The sequence below is a fragment of the Musa acuminata genome, chromosome BXJ2-4 (genome assembly GCF_036884655.1).
Source record: "Musa acuminata AAA Group cultivar baxijiao chromosome BXJ2-4, Cavendish_Baxijiao_AAA, whole genome shotgun sequence".
NCBI lineage: Eukaryota > Viridiplantae > Streptophyta > Magnoliopsida > Zingiberales > Musaceae > Musa > Musa acuminata.
The window spans coordinates 11,031,404-11,045,452 of NC_088341.1; the positions used below are offsets into that span (position 1 = coordinate 11,031,404).

At 42.9% G+C, this 14,049-nt stretch overlaps 3 protein-coding genes and 3 long non-coding RNA genes across 9 annotated transcripts; 3 read left to right on the forward strand and 3 right to left on the reverse strand.

The window, feature by feature from the left end:
* Window positions 1-109: 109 nt before the first annotated feature.
* On the reverse strand, window positions 110-1,328 carry LOC135610005 (uncharacterized). Its single transcript, XM_065103890.1, has 3 exons — window positions 1,065-1,328; window positions 729-941; window positions 110-366 (listed from the first exon to the last, which is right to left on the reverse strand). The coding sequence occupies exons 1-3, from the start codon at window positions 1,284-1,286 to the stop codon at window positions 286-288; spliced, it is 516 nt and encodes a 171-aa protein (XP_064959962.1). The 5' UTR covers window positions 1,287-1,328; the 3' UTR covers window positions 110-285.
* Window positions 1,329-1,983: 655 nt separating this feature from the next.
* On the reverse strand, window positions 1,984-3,082 carry LOC103981441 (deoxyuridine 5'-triphosphate nucleotidohydrolase). The gene is made up of 3 exons (XM_009398169.3): window positions 2,759-3,082; window positions 2,593-2,684; window positions 1,984-2,464 (listed from the first exon to the last, which is right to left on the reverse strand). The coding sequence occupies exons 1-3, from the start codon at window positions 2,950-2,952 to the stop codon at window positions 2,220-2,222; spliced, it is 531 nt and encodes a 176-aa protein (XP_009396444.1). The 5' UTR covers window positions 2,953-3,082; the 3' UTR covers window positions 1,984-2,219.
* Window positions 3,083-3,999: 917 nt separating this feature from the next.
* LOC135609022 (uncharacterized) lies at window positions 4,000-5,282 on the forward strand. Of its 2 annotated transcripts, none has more exons than XR_010485664.1 (2): window positions 4,000-4,082; window positions 4,298-5,282. It is a non-coding gene; the product is annotated as an uncharacterized LOC135609022 (long non-coding RNA). The 2 variants fall into 2 exon arrangements; XR_010485665.1 differs by having other exon boundaries at window positions 4,000-4,078.
* Window positions 5,283-8,127: 2,845 nt separating this feature from the next.
* Window positions 8,128-9,130, forward strand: LOC103981442 (glycine-rich RNA-binding protein 7-like). The gene is made up of 2 exons (XM_009398170.3): window positions 8,128-8,466; window positions 8,570-9,130. Exons 1-2 carry the CDS (start codon window positions 8,353-8,355, stop codon window positions 8,930-8,932), a joined length of 477 nt encoding a protein of 158 aa, XP_009396445.1. The 5' UTR covers window positions 8,128-8,352; the 3' UTR covers window positions 8,933-9,130.
* A 524-nt stretch (window positions 9,131-9,654) lies between these two features.
* LOC135610006 (uncharacterized) lies at window positions 9,655-11,663 on the reverse strand. Of its 3 annotated transcripts, none has more exons than XR_010486002.1 (3): window positions 10,894-11,498; window positions 10,432-10,819; window positions 9,655-10,311 (listed from the first exon to the last, which is right to left on the reverse strand). It is a non-coding gene; the product is annotated as an uncharacterized LOC135610006 (long non-coding RNA). The 3 variants fall into 3 exon arrangements; XR_010486004.1 differs by lacking the exon at window positions 9,655-10,311 and adding an exon at window positions 11,505-11,663 and having other exon boundaries at window positions 10,514-10,819; window positions 10,894-11,365; XR_010486003.1 differs by lacking the exon at window positions 9,655-10,311 and having other exon boundaries at window positions 10,514-10,819; window positions 10,894-11,190; window positions 11,323-11,498.
* Window positions 11,664-11,690: 27 nt separating this feature from the next.
* LOC135610007 (uncharacterized) lies at window positions 11,691-13,086 on the forward strand. The gene is made up of 2 exons (XR_010486005.1): window positions 11,691-11,824; window positions 11,944-13,086. It is a non-coding gene; the product is annotated as an uncharacterized LOC135610007 (long non-coding RNA).
* Window positions 13,087-14,049: the final 963 nt, after the last annotated feature.

A 14,049-nucleotide genomic window follows, 5' to 3' on the forward strand; every position in this document is an offset into this window, starting at 1 on the left:
GCAGATACAGTTGTAAGGGAAGACGGGGAAGAGGCCGCGGCAGGCGACGAGGCCATTGGAAGAGAAGACTACGGTGACGTTTTCGGGAAGGAATGTGAACGTGCGCATGGGAGTCAAACTTTCAGGTGAGTTTGCATTAAGATTACTGAGCCATAACAGATTATAGAACCAACTTCAAGCATCCACCAAAGCTAAACTTCAGAAAGAAAATTAATTTCTAGATGAGAGCTTGTTCACATGTCTTGTACATGACGCATCGGTTTGTGTTGAAGTTGGATAATGCCATTATGATTGAGCTTTCAGTGATGAGGAGTTCGGCATTGGCCTGCCATCTCCGTCCCTTTGATTCTTCTCCTCTTCGCCATTCTGGAAGACATGCAAGCAAACAAGTCAACATAAACAGGAATGAACATAAACAAATTAGTGATACAAGTCTCGGAAGAAATCTGATAACAATTATGTTTCATCCGAAATGAATACCGAATTCCTAATAAAGCTTTATCCGACATTAATTCTTTTGCAAAACCTATTTTATATCATTGGAAATCCATTGTGCCCCTTAAATCGCAGAAATAAAAGAGAACAAAATTAAGTGATGCTTACCTATACTGATCATTCAAGCAAGCTAAGTTGCAAAAGAAATAACATTACATGATAAGAGAAAAGGAAAACCAAATAGCCACAGAATAGAAATCAGTTATTGGACTCGGTTTCAAGTGGAAGTTTACGTTGGCATCTTGATTGGGCTCAGGATCCGCCATTCGCATCGACATCCTTGCAATCTCGGACGTGGCGGCGTCCCTGGACGAGGGATCGTCGCCAGCGAGCTCCTCGTACGCCGCCTCGAAAGCCTCCTGCCAGAACCTCGGCAGCCGAGCAATGCGGCTGTGGACGTACACGTCCCACATATGCCTCACCACCTTCTCCCTCTCCTCCACCTCCTACATCACACGAGCCAAAACAGAAGAAATAAGAGATCACGGCGCAGAGGAACCGAAGACAAGAGATCACGGCGCAGAGGAACCGAAGACAAAGCCATATTATAGTTTCGAGGAGTGGCGGACCAGGACGTCGAGGTCGCCAAATACGGGAGCGTCGGAGGGGCTGTCGGCGCCGCCGATGGACCACTTTAGGGTGACGGTGCCGGTGAGCATGGACCAGAGAGCGAGGAGGAGGATGGCGGCGCAGACCCACAGCTTGTACCGGCCCATGCCTAAGAGAGGGAAGGGGGAGTGGCGCTTGGGGGTCGCGGAGATCGAGGGCAGGGAATCGCCTCGGTCTCTCATGTCGTCTCAGGAATGGAGGCGGTTGGAATGGGACAAGTCAACCCCTTTCTCTTTAATACAGAGGAGAAGCCGCAATGAGACGAGTAGTAGAGGGAGGAGAGGGTATTTTCCTTTTTTTTTCTTTTATATATGTCTTAATTGGTGATTAATATTTAAATGTTGATTATTGTATTATTGTACGTCCGGTGTAATAAACTCATCTCGAAGAATTCCCAACAAACGACGAGAATAATCCTACTCATTATAAGAAGTATACAAACAAAAAACTTGACATGGTAGGATAGTAGAATAAGGTGTCGGTAGGCCTTTGAATTAGATTCTTTTCACATGTTTTCTTAAGGAGAGGCAAGCACGCAGAGACCCGAGTCAATTAGGTGAGATGCCATTTTCGATATCGCCTCTTATTATTCCAAGCAACTTAAACTTTAATGAGTGGGATCCACACGCTAAATTCGTAGGCTATGATATCACATTGAACAGCTCTTTCAATCGCTGGCACTGAAAAAAAGTCAAGGATATTGACATCCACAAAGAAGAGAAATTTACGTGACCGAGCAGTGTCCGCATTGAGAAGGAGTTCGAGCCAAACTAATAATAGACCAAGGATGATTGGTTGATATCGTTCTCGGATTTGATTGATTCGCGCATGATTGCCCAGGTTAGAAGTACACCGAAAGCAGGGGCTGTTGTATATTGGTGGGATTAAGCTTTAAATGACATTAATACAAAGAAATAAATGTCTGGTAGAGGTAGTGACAATTCAAGATGCACTATATGCCGGACATTCACTACAGGATTCGTTTCATTGTTGCAGATCAGCAACCAAACGGTCATCAAAACTAAACCTTTGATATCAAGGCAACAGAAAAAAACAGACCATCTGTTTGAGGTATCAGAACCAAAGCAGAGCTATGTCAACAACGACATCCAGCATCAGACTCCAGTAGACCCAAACCCTCCCACACCCCTAGCAGTGGAGTCCAAATCATCGACCTGGAGGACCTCCGGCGTCATGATCCTCTCGATGATCAGCTGCGCAATCCGATCGCCCTCCTTCACCTCGAAATCTACATCCGAGAAATTGAACAGAACGACGCCCAGTGGCCCTCTGTAATCCGCATCGATCACGCCTGCTCCCACGTCAATCGAGTGCTTCCAAGCTAATCCGGACCGAGGAGCTGTAGTGAGGAAAGTAAATGATGGTGGGGAACCCTCTTTGACTCATTTCGTCGAACACCCCGTAGCATGAACATGACAAGATCAAAGCAGATATCAGAAATCACGATATGGGGTGTGGAAATTATACCGATGCGAGCGTAAGTTCCATCAGGAATGGCAATGCTAAGATCGGTGGGCACCAGAGCTTTTCCTCGGGCCGGGACCTTCGTTTCCACCGCACTGAGATCGAGAAGATACAGCATAGTTAGGCGGAGACAGTCGGTGCAAGTTACAGAAAACTACGCATTCTTCACCTGGAGAGATCATAACCGGCTGATAGAGGGGAAGCTCTTGAAGGCAAGACGGCCTTGTCGGAGAGCTTCTTGACCTTAAGAAGCGGGAGATCGTGGGTCGGAAGTAGGCCTTCTCCCTGTCGAGGGGTGCCATTCTGATCCACCTTCTGAAGCTCGGGAGACGGCTCTTGGATGCCGGCGTTGCCGCTTCCCATATCCGCCACCACGTCGATTTCGGAGAGACGACGAGAGAATAGAGATTGGCTTCAGGAGGTGCGTTTGGTTATGAAGCGTAGAAAGCGGTTCTTAAGGACACCAGGACGCGGGAATCAATTGGCGCCAAGTTCTCCCGCCATCCTCTTCTTTTGCGGAGAAATATAAAAAGATGCTACAAAATAAGTTTTCCATAGGTGAGATTGAAAATTAAATTGATTGGACGCCTCCAATAAAAACAATTTGATGGTCAAACAACAAAGTTCGAGTCCATATTCTGATTCGAATTCGTGTAAATGTATATATGACCAAGTGTTAGTTAAAAAGACAACCAAACAGCCCTTAAATCTCCCATGGAGTTTAGGAGAGAAACAGGCCGGTTTCCAGAAAAAAAATTAAAAGGGAAATAAGCGTGATGAGATAACTGCGTCGATATGCTCAAATGTCGCAATCAGATCTTCGGATTGATTGTGCAGATCGATAGGTTAACGAGTGGTCAATCCTCATTTGTAATTCCTATTATTTATCTTTTTCAAAAAAGAAAAATATATTAACGACTAGCGATTTTGATACCAATATAGTTATATAAAATTCAAAGATATCCGTATTCAAATCGATCACCCCCAAGCGAGCGTACAGAAAGGACGTGACAAGCGGTTTTCGAATTGTTATCCGCCGACTCGATATCGTTACGGAACGTGAAATTGATTTCCGTATCCGATTTGGCATGGGGTCATGAGCAGCAAACAGGAGCCCAGCACCCCGGATCCCACCAATCTAGCTCGTTGATTCGTCTATTTCCCTATGTGGAATTCCGACCGCGAAGCGAATCCTTTGTAATGAAAACGTAAGCAATGACTTCACCCAACGTTGCGGTCAGGCAAGGAAAATCGGTGCGCGCCCAACTGACTTTACCGACACGTGGTAGCATCAGGTCCATCAAAAAGTTACTGATTCCATCTGGCCGTCCATTTTTTGTTTCTTCGTCAATAAACTCCACGTTCTTCGCCTTTCATCGAGATATATAGGCTTTGTCGTCCCGTTCGTCTCGTGGATTACCTTTTCCGCAGCCATCGTTCGGCTCTCGATCGGGAGTGTCTGGCAACAAAGGACGCTGATCTTTGGCGTGTAGGTGATGCCTCTCTAGTTTTGATCGTGTTCACCTTCATTGCTTTTTTAATATTATACGCTATTCTTCTGATTTTTGGCTCATAGCGTCTTCGCCGATGTTTCAACCTGTAAATTGTTAATCTTTTACTCATAATATTCGTAGATCGGTAAGCTAATTTGTTGATTGGTTGTTTGAATCCTAAGCAATTATTGATGAATCTGTTGCTGCAAATGTAGGTTTTGGCGATGGAAGAAGTATTACGGTGACTTAGAATTCTTTTTTACAGATCACGGTGATTTTTGGTCGGCGTTGTGGCTGCTTGGACTTGATCGATGCATTCTCGCCCGCGGACAATCTGGATCTGAATATGAGTAGGTCGTCGATGAATGGATCTCATGTGCTCTCCTGTTAATATAAGGTTCTTTCTGATGTAGTGGATGTGTAAAGCCAGAGATCTCCTCCGAGGGTAAGGTAAAATAGGGATGTTGTCTGGTGATTAATCTTATTAGGCTGTCATCTCGGCCTTTGCCATATTGGGTGCGCTCGCATGGCAGGTCAAAGAACCGTAATAAAGTATGCCAATTTTCGTGTGTTTGGTGGGAACGCATGGGGTGTTTTCGTACCCCAGGTTCTCACCCTCGTGTGCCTTGTCTCGTTATTGTGATCCTTCTATGTCGCTAGTAAACTCGCTCTTGGATTCTTTGAACTAGTACTTTAAGGGTACCTTGCATGACCAAAATACCAGAGGGTCATAGTGCAATCATCACATTCTAATTCGTTTACTTGTCATCTTATTTGGTATTACCTCCACTAGCGCACCCATTATCGAAATTGAAAGTTATGACATACGTCTCCTATTATTTTTACTAACTAAAATTTGATCGTCATTATGAATAATCTCACTCTATTCAGTCCACGCTTATATGCATAATCCATCTTTACCTTTGATTTAATGTTGATATATGCTACATAGTTCCATTAGTTTTGAATGTTAAGATGTATCGTTTTTTCCTTTCTGAACTTATTTATCAAGTTTGATAGTTTTTGAGGTCAGTTGGTATGTGATAAATTACCCGCTGCTGATTGTGGAGACATTGAGCTTATTCCTTGTCCTTCTAGTGGACTCTTCAATCTTTTGGATTTGGAGGACAACTGGGGACAGAATAAGCTCTTTCTTTGGTTTTGATAATATTTTTACATAATACAATGAAGTTGCTGTCATTGAAGTTTCTACATTTTTGCCTTGTCAAAACTATATCTTCTCAATGTGCGTCATGTGATTGAAATTGATTTATTAGCTTCTGTTACTTCATTATTATAATATCTCAGTTTCGCCAGATTGTTTGTTATGTTCATACCTGCAATAAAAGGCCCGATGGTGTGTATGTTCAATTTGCTGTTACAGACTTCATACCTGATTGTAGGCAAATAAGAATTTTATGTTTAATTGTTATTGCTGTAGCATGATTTATTAAGAATGTTATACCGTTATGCTTACTCAGGTGAATGGAATAGTCAAAATTTTTTCCTGTTGTAATGCAGTGATCATCGCTAGCAGAGTACACACTTCTTGATATAAGGAACATCTTAAATATTGTGATAGGTATTTCCATAAATATTAGAGTTCATTGATTATATATTGTTACAGGGAACTAACGTCATGTCTGTTGTTTTTGTTACATTAATTTTACCTTGCATCTTTAATTTTATTATTTACATTGGATTGGAAGTTTTTCTAAAAATAGTACTGTTCTGCAATATGATCTGTTTATGGTTTCATATGCATACTGGATTTTCCTTTTCTTATGGTGGTTCCAGTTTATACTTTTAATCAATATTTTCATATCCTTGTCACTCTTGCCAACCAAGATTCCACACATTTATTTGGGATTATATGGTTTATGATTTACTGTGGATTGATATGTAATTTTGACAGATCTTTAATAACGATTGGTAGTTTAATATATTTCTATTGTAGTTTAATATTTTTTTGAGCAGTTCATTTATTAGTATTATTGTTATTAATTTTGACATTTCCACTTATGGTTGTTGGATGCTTGAATGTTATCATTTCTGCACTGTTTATTTGTTGCGCAAACAATTTCTCAGATTAAATTTTGGCAAGCTTAATTTTAGTTGCCTTGATCTATTAAGTGGCAATTGTAATGTTGCATAGTGGAATCTGGTAATTTGAAATAATCGTATCATATATTTGAGTAAATATGATAAATTGAATTATCTTGTTGTTGCTTAATTAATAATCTAGTTTTAAATATTGATATTTTGTTGTCAATAAGGTATGTAATTCAAAGTATTGATTTATTGAATTTTTTTAGGCTGTAACTTTATCTGGAACCCAATTACTGCTTCTCCTTTGAATAACCGCTGTATAACATAAATTTAATGTTGTTTCTCGATAATGGGATTTCTCTTTGTAACATTTGGCCTTTACTAGTTAGAATCCATTCAGTCGTTAAAGAAGTAATGTAGTGTTAAAAGAAGTACTGTATTTAAGGAAAATCATTAAAATTTGTTTCTTGAGATGCTTGTGGATCTTCAAGCTCAGACTGGTCGAGCGCTCGGTCGAATTCGATCGAGAGGTTGATGGTTCGAGTCCATCAAGATCCTTTTTTATTTTTTGTGGAGAGTTTACTGTGTGTACAGGCTTCTTTATTATCTTCTACACTGTTGACTGTACCGTGTTTTATTGTTCTTAGTATAAACCATGTTCAGTGTTATCTATTACTGTTTTGTGCCTGATCATTTAACATTATTATGTGCCATTATTTTCTTTCAGAATATTAATAATTTATATTATTTTATCTTGTTTTCTGCTGAAAATAATCTGTCAGAATAAATAATAGTTTATGCAATAATTATCTTTTTTATCTTTTGATGTGTAGTGTCATCAGGTAATGATGTTTTGGAAAGGCAAAAGAGTTGGTAATTTAGCGTTTAAACGGGAAGCAAGCGTCCACAGTGCTTTTATAATCTTCAAACCTCTTTTTGGGTCTCTGTTGTTTCTTTCTCGGTGAATGAGCAAAGATAGCTTTGTAATATATCCATTGGCGTCTATGAATGAAATCGTCCATGTTGGCACGTCGGATGAGATTATTCCCAACATTTTTTTCTCTTCTATGATTCTTTGTTATGTTATTAAGTGGCATATTAATCTGAAATTACATTACTTATGTATGTGTTGCCTTTTTCCCTACATCAGATACAGGTGCGATAGTCGGTAAGATAGACATCTAAAAATTTCTAGACCTCGTAAAAATATGGGAAAGCTGTAGGGTTATACTCGTACAAAAACATAATGACTACTGTTCTAATGCTCGATGACGCATCCACGGCTTATTGGATGGTCGTGAGGCCATCACTTTCGGTGGTTCAGATATAAAGTTGTTCTAAAGTTGCTTTTCGCACTCGGTGAAGGTTGGAAGGCGGACGGTCTTTCACAAGGAACAAAGGCGGGAGGAGGATAAGGCTGCATCCCTGAATGAAGATCGATTCCCTTTTGGCTGTCCATGTCAAACTTATGGCTATATTTTCTCCCATAAGAACAAACGGTACTGAAACATAAATTCCTATCCAACAACCGAGTTTGCTTGAAGGTGACGACTTCTGAATGAAGCCATCTATTTCTCAATCCTTTATATGCACACGCTTGTAGGGTCTTGCTCAAGAAAACCTACTCGTCGAAACAAACGAATTAGCCACGCATTAATCACGATCATCTTCCAAAATGTTCACTAGTCTTTGAATAAACCTTATTAAAGATACCCCAAGTGTTCTTCTTTCTCTTTATATATATATATATATATATATATATATATATATATATATATATATATATTAAAAATCTGATTTGCACAGGACAAGAAAGGAATATTTCCGCTCAGGGGGCAAAACCATAACTTGACACCTTAAGATATTTTCGCAAGAATCCGCGGGTACGCGAACGTCACGGCCCTACCATGGGACCCACCGTCAAAGTTGTCGAAGGCTCCACATAAAAGAAAGTTTGGGGGACACGTATTCGCGGACCCTAAACAAATGGCGGTGAGGCCCGGAGGGTGACCGCCGCACCCCCACAGGAGCGATAAGGAAGGCGGAAGGGTAAAATGACCTAAAGGGCGGTGAGGTTACCGCCAGATCCGCCAGCGCTCGTTCTATATATGTACTTTTGGGGGTGCCCTGGGGTTTCTTGTGCTCCTACAGAGGTGGGTTGGTGTTACCTCCCCCTCTTCCGCCGTCCTTTCCTGTTCAGGGTTCCGTTCCGATCCTTTCCATGGCGGCTTCCGACGTCGAGTTCCGCTGCTTCGTAGGCGGGCTCGCCTGGGCTACCGACGACGCCTCCCTTGAGCGGGCTTTCAGCACCTACGGCGACATCGTCGAGTCTAAGGTCCCTTATCTTCTCCAGATCCAAGATCTCAACTCGGGTTTCGATCCTTTTTCCCTACTAGATCTCGGATCTCAGACCTCTTTCGTTGTGTTTTACGGTGCAGATCATCAACGACCGAGAGACGGGGAGGTCGAGGGGCTTCGGGTTCGTCACCTTCCGCGACGAGCAGTCGATGAGGGACGCCATCAAGGGGATGAACGGCCAGACCCTTGACGGCCGGAACATCACAGTAAACGAGGCCCAGAACCGCCGGAGCGATGGTGGATTCCGCAGCGGAGGTGGTGGGTACGGCGGCGGCGGAGGCTTTCGCAGCGGAGGCGGTGGGTACGGCGGCGGCGGAGGAGGTTTTCGCAGCGGCGGCGGCGGCGGGTACGGCGGCGGCGGCGGTCGCCGTGACGGAGGCGGTGGTTACGGCCGCGACCGCGGGTACGGCGGTGGATCGTCGGATGGGTACTGGAGGAGCTAAGGCGGTCGTTCGCTTGCCGCGATCGGAGGGCTGGGCTTCGTAGTTATCTGCTGCTTTGGTTATCTTTAAGTTTGGACTTGTCTGTTGTCTGGCGTCATTTTGGGTCTTGCAGTATTAGTAGACTGATGGTTGTGGTTTGGCAGTCGTATGAGTGGGTGTTATTATCAAAGAATAGAAAAGAAAAGACTTTTAAAATAAGGTGAATAAGTGCCTGAAGAAAAGCATCCTTTCTACTTGACATTAATATGTTGACGACGATGCGTTTGGGGTGGAATAGATGAACATCTGTTGTTAATTATTTCACTATTATCGTCTTACTATCCCAAAGTAAAGGAGGGTGAAGTGTGTGCTAGTTAGTTTTGAGTATAAACATTTAAAAATAGCAGCCAAATTATTTTCGGTTAAAACTTTTTTTTTAAGTTTTTATTTTATTTTCATAGAGTATTTTTTTAATAATAAAAATATGATTAATTTTATTCTTTATTCACTATCCTTGTTTCTTATTATCGAGACGTATCATCGACTTTCACCCTTCATTTTCATCTACAACGAGGGCATCTTAAATCCCTTTTATGTCATTATTGATCTTGTCGTGAGGTTTTCGCCTTTTGTGTCTTTATCACTTTTGAGGAGTGCGTCTTTAACCCCTTTCATCGAAAATAAAACAAAAACAAAAGGAGTAAAAAAAATGAGAACGGCAGATTTTTATTTTGTCTTTTAAGAATTTTATTCTTAATTTATTAAGCAATAAATCACCCATTGATCAAATTATTTTATACAATCCAATTCCTACAATCTAATCTAATCTAATCATACAGCAGAATCCAGCTGCAGGGATCTGGAATTCCCAAGCTTTTCTAGCTTACATTTGAAACGTGATATCAAAAATAGCTATACTTGGATTGCCTTGCGAGTAACAAGCCAGCTTGAATTGCCCAGACAAAACAAACATCTCACTGGGCTGTGGGCGGAGTACGGAGTCATGCGTGCTCCGTATCAAAGCTTGGACGGGACGGCTCGTCCCTCGGTGCCTTCCCATTTGACGTTACCCTCTGCCACCCCCTAAACAAGATGAAAACGCTAATATCATACCCCGCTACTCATTAGGAAAACAAAAGAATCCTTCCTTTGTTCTATCTCCGAAGCTTTTTCCAATCTTTCTACTGAATTTTGAGCAACTACATATGCCTGCCACTACAGGTTTAGACAAGTGAACCAAGCAAGAGGAAGAGGAACCTAATGCAGTGATGCACTATGATCTAACTCCATTCACCAAACACAGGCTGTAAAGTTTCGACGGTTCCCTACTGAGTTGGCGCACGCGAGAAGTCAACTTCGCTTCGCTCTTTTTCTCCGAACAAAAGAACACCACCCTTTTCCTGCTCATTCATAGGTCAATGGCGAAGAATCAAAACAATGAGAGATCAGTTAATACATCACAATAAGATGTCATCTGTTCCATGACAATTTCGTGTCAACACAAAGGGCAGATGGAGTACCAAATTTCTCTACGAATAGATAAGGGGACGCTGTCAGTGCATCTTAGCGAAGAAGTATGCAAGACACAAGAAAAGATCTTCATGGAAATCGTCAAGCCAAACAATAAAAGCCATGGAATTTGCAGGATGCGCAATAAATCAACATGGTTAGTGCTTTATTCTTGAAGAAGAAGAAGAAGAAGAAGAAGAAGAAGATGCCTTTTTTTTTTATCTATAGTATCGAGTGATCACACTGAATTTTGCCAGAATGTGTTCTGCAGATCAATTGCCATTTACAAGAATGCTCCGTCGCAGCAGCTGAGGCACTGCAGATCTCATCCTACCTCGACGTATCCACGTCTCCGTCTTTGGAAGCGGAATCCGACGACGCAATAGCTTGCCTTGCTTCCTAAGACCATTAGAACGAACGCTCTCTAAAAGAATTCCCCTCAAGATGATAAAAGAAGAAGAGATCCTCCATACCTTGCTTTGCTTCCTAAGCTTGACGAGGTCACCTACCCCTCTGATCGTCTTCTTGAGACAAATCCTATGCTGATCCATGGGCGTGCTGACGAACTGGTCGAAGTGGTCCTTGACGTTGGCCAAGAAGCCGGCGTCGGGCGCCTTCTTCTTCCAACAAGGCGAGACGGCACGGCCGGGGAACTCCACCTCCGATCGACCCTTGGCTGACTCCATCATCTCCAGAAACCTATTCCCAGTGTCCGATCACCAAATGCTCTATGTTGGCAGAACAGAGCACGCCTTTGAATTAAAATACCACTGGTGCCACCGCATGGTACGATTTACATTAATTTAATTTGCGGTTTGAATTCGACAGAAAATGAGAAATCACGACACGACAAGCCCTCACGCTTCTACCAAGAACAAAGAGCAACAGCATGATGCACTCACTTTCAGAGGAGCATAACAGAGATACTGTGGTGGTCGCCTTTAGCTGCAAGAAGCGGAAAGAGGAAGAGAGAGACAGGCAGGCCAGCAGAGATGCCAAATGTTTGAAAGGCGAGGATGGAAATTAATAGGAGAGAGAGAAAGAGGGTGGGGAGAAGGATGACGCGGAATCGAAAGAAATCTACCTAGTTCCGCCCATTGGAAGGGAAGAGCGGGGTCGGTTTTGCTCTCGAGACTTGCTTTGCCTTTCGGGTCTCGGACGCCGACATTTGACTGGATTTGCTGGGTGTGAAGAACGACGGCGGGCCGGAAGCCGTGCGCTTGCGGTTCCCTATTCGCCCCCGAAGAATCTTATTCACGCTACGAAAAGATTGCGGTTGGCTTTTGCAAGATATTTATGATGCCGACTATAATTGCGGTTGGCTTTTGGATCTTGTGGAGCATATTCCACGATTCGGGCCACTCGTCCCGAGGGCTCGCCCCCGATCGTGGAGGGTTTCGTTCGGTGAGAGTAGAAAAAATCTGTGTCATCAAATCATTCTTATGCTTGTGGATTTGACATGGGATATTGTTGGTCTATTTTTGATATCGCTTATTAATCAATTATCTTGAATGAGTTCACAGGTGGAGTGTTAGCGGCAGCGTCGGTCCTCTTCCTTCGCTGAAAGGCAACCTGCGTCGCCCTCATCATCGCTGCTGGCGGCGTGCCTTTCGAAAGGGTTCGTACGCTGTTTCACTTTATTCCTTGAGCTTTACTCTTCGTAATCGGTGAAGTAAAGACCGGCCCCCTAAATCACGGGAAACGGCAGCCTTTTACCCCTTTCCTATCGGGTCGTCTGGTCACTGATTTCAGTCTAGGAGGCCTGCACGTTACCTGTTCGACGTAATGATCGAGACAAAATATGTCCTCCGTGACCTGCGTCCGCCATACTAGGAGTAATGTGCGGTCGTGCATGGCGATTGCCCTTCTTTCACAGTTTCAGTTAATCAAATAAAGAGGCTAGTTTGGTTGGAATTTTCCACCTTAAGTTCCCAGCTAGATTTTGTGGGTTGAAATGTTGGGTTAAGGAAGATGGAACTTGTAATAGATGATAAACCCCCGTTTCCCGACGGTGAATTGATTGGAACCTGTGTATTTGAACATCTGAAAATATGCCACACGTCCCGTCCCGGGAGCTCAGAGCGATGTCGCCTGACGCTGCTCTGCACGTCCCGGAATGATGGCCGGTCAGAAGGGTCGTCTCATCCCTCGGGGGTTGCGGCGACGTCGAATCGACGCACCATCAACCCTCGCGCCATAGTATAAAACCCCTAGCCGGCCTCCAACCAGGGGAGAGGCAAAAAACAAAAGGGAAAAAGAAAAGCAATCTCTCTTGTTACTAATTTGATCGTCGGAGGGGCCATAGCCGGGGATCATCCGGCGGAGGCCATTTTTGCAGGAGGGCGACCACTTGTTGACGACGAGGGACTCGGCACAGGAGCACCAGTCGTCCGACAATGTGGAGTTGTTAATCAGCCCCAATCTCGACCAACGCCAACAACACTCCTTCCCGAGGGCCTGGCCACCTCATCATCCAGATCACCCCACAATAGGCTCCCGACATCGACCCGTGGACCTAGCTGTGCTGACTCAACGGCCATGATATATTTGTTCGCTAACAATATGGACTCAGCATGTGCATTTTAGGTTCTCGTCTATATCTTGTAAGTTTGTAATCAATTTATGATTTGGATCTTAATTTGATCAGACACTTATTCTTCTTTTCATCACATAGTGAGTGTTTCCGGATTGATGCTTGCCAGAGCAGATCTATTTGTAGGATTCTGAGTCGATGTTTCTGCTGCAGTGCTACTATCAAACATTCGAGTTAGAGATGTAAGTAAGATAGTTCTCGAGAAGTTTCGTGATGATGAAGTAGGTAATATTATGGTTCTTGTGATTACCAAGCCATTAGATTGTTCATACAAATCAGAAGCTTATTTGCACAATATGTGTTTGATGGTATACAGCTTGGAAAATGGCTTTAGCGATAAAAAATTGTTTGTTGTTGGGGGAAAAGAATTAATCGATAGCTTATAGATAAAAGAGATGGGCCTGCAGTAGATGCATTTGAATTCCTCAAATAATTGTCACATATAAAACTGACATATAAATCATCTAAGCACCTTTCTTGAATTAACTGGACGAGACGGTTTTTTGAAATGCATCATGATGTTGAATGAGCCAATTGGCTGATTCTCTTCTCTTATCACTTCGGCCACCTTCTGTTTATGTTCGAAATTTCAGAATGATTTTGTGCTATGTGCACCATCTTGTACAGCCTCAGACAGTGTGAGACAAGCGATCGTCCCACCCGAGTCTAAGGTGATGTCGATGCGATGCACTATATTAGCTCTGAGGCTCCATGTTGGTATTAACGTGGCTACTGATTGTTGTCGCAAGGGGTGACCCTAGAATATGCCCTATCAACATTGATGAAGTTGTAAAGACAAAGCAAGATAAGAAATCAAAATGAAGCTAAAAAATCACAACAACACTTATTTGTGTGTTCATTTTGTTGTTTAGGTATTTTTTTATGAAAGAAGTTGTTGATGTTCTGATCAACTTGATGTGAGCCAGCCTCTTATATGCAGGGTTGTTCAAAATACCTCTGACATGAAAATGTTGAGCTCTCGAAATATTACTTGTACGAAGATCGAGGTTGAGAGGTTTCTCGACCCGATCCCTCC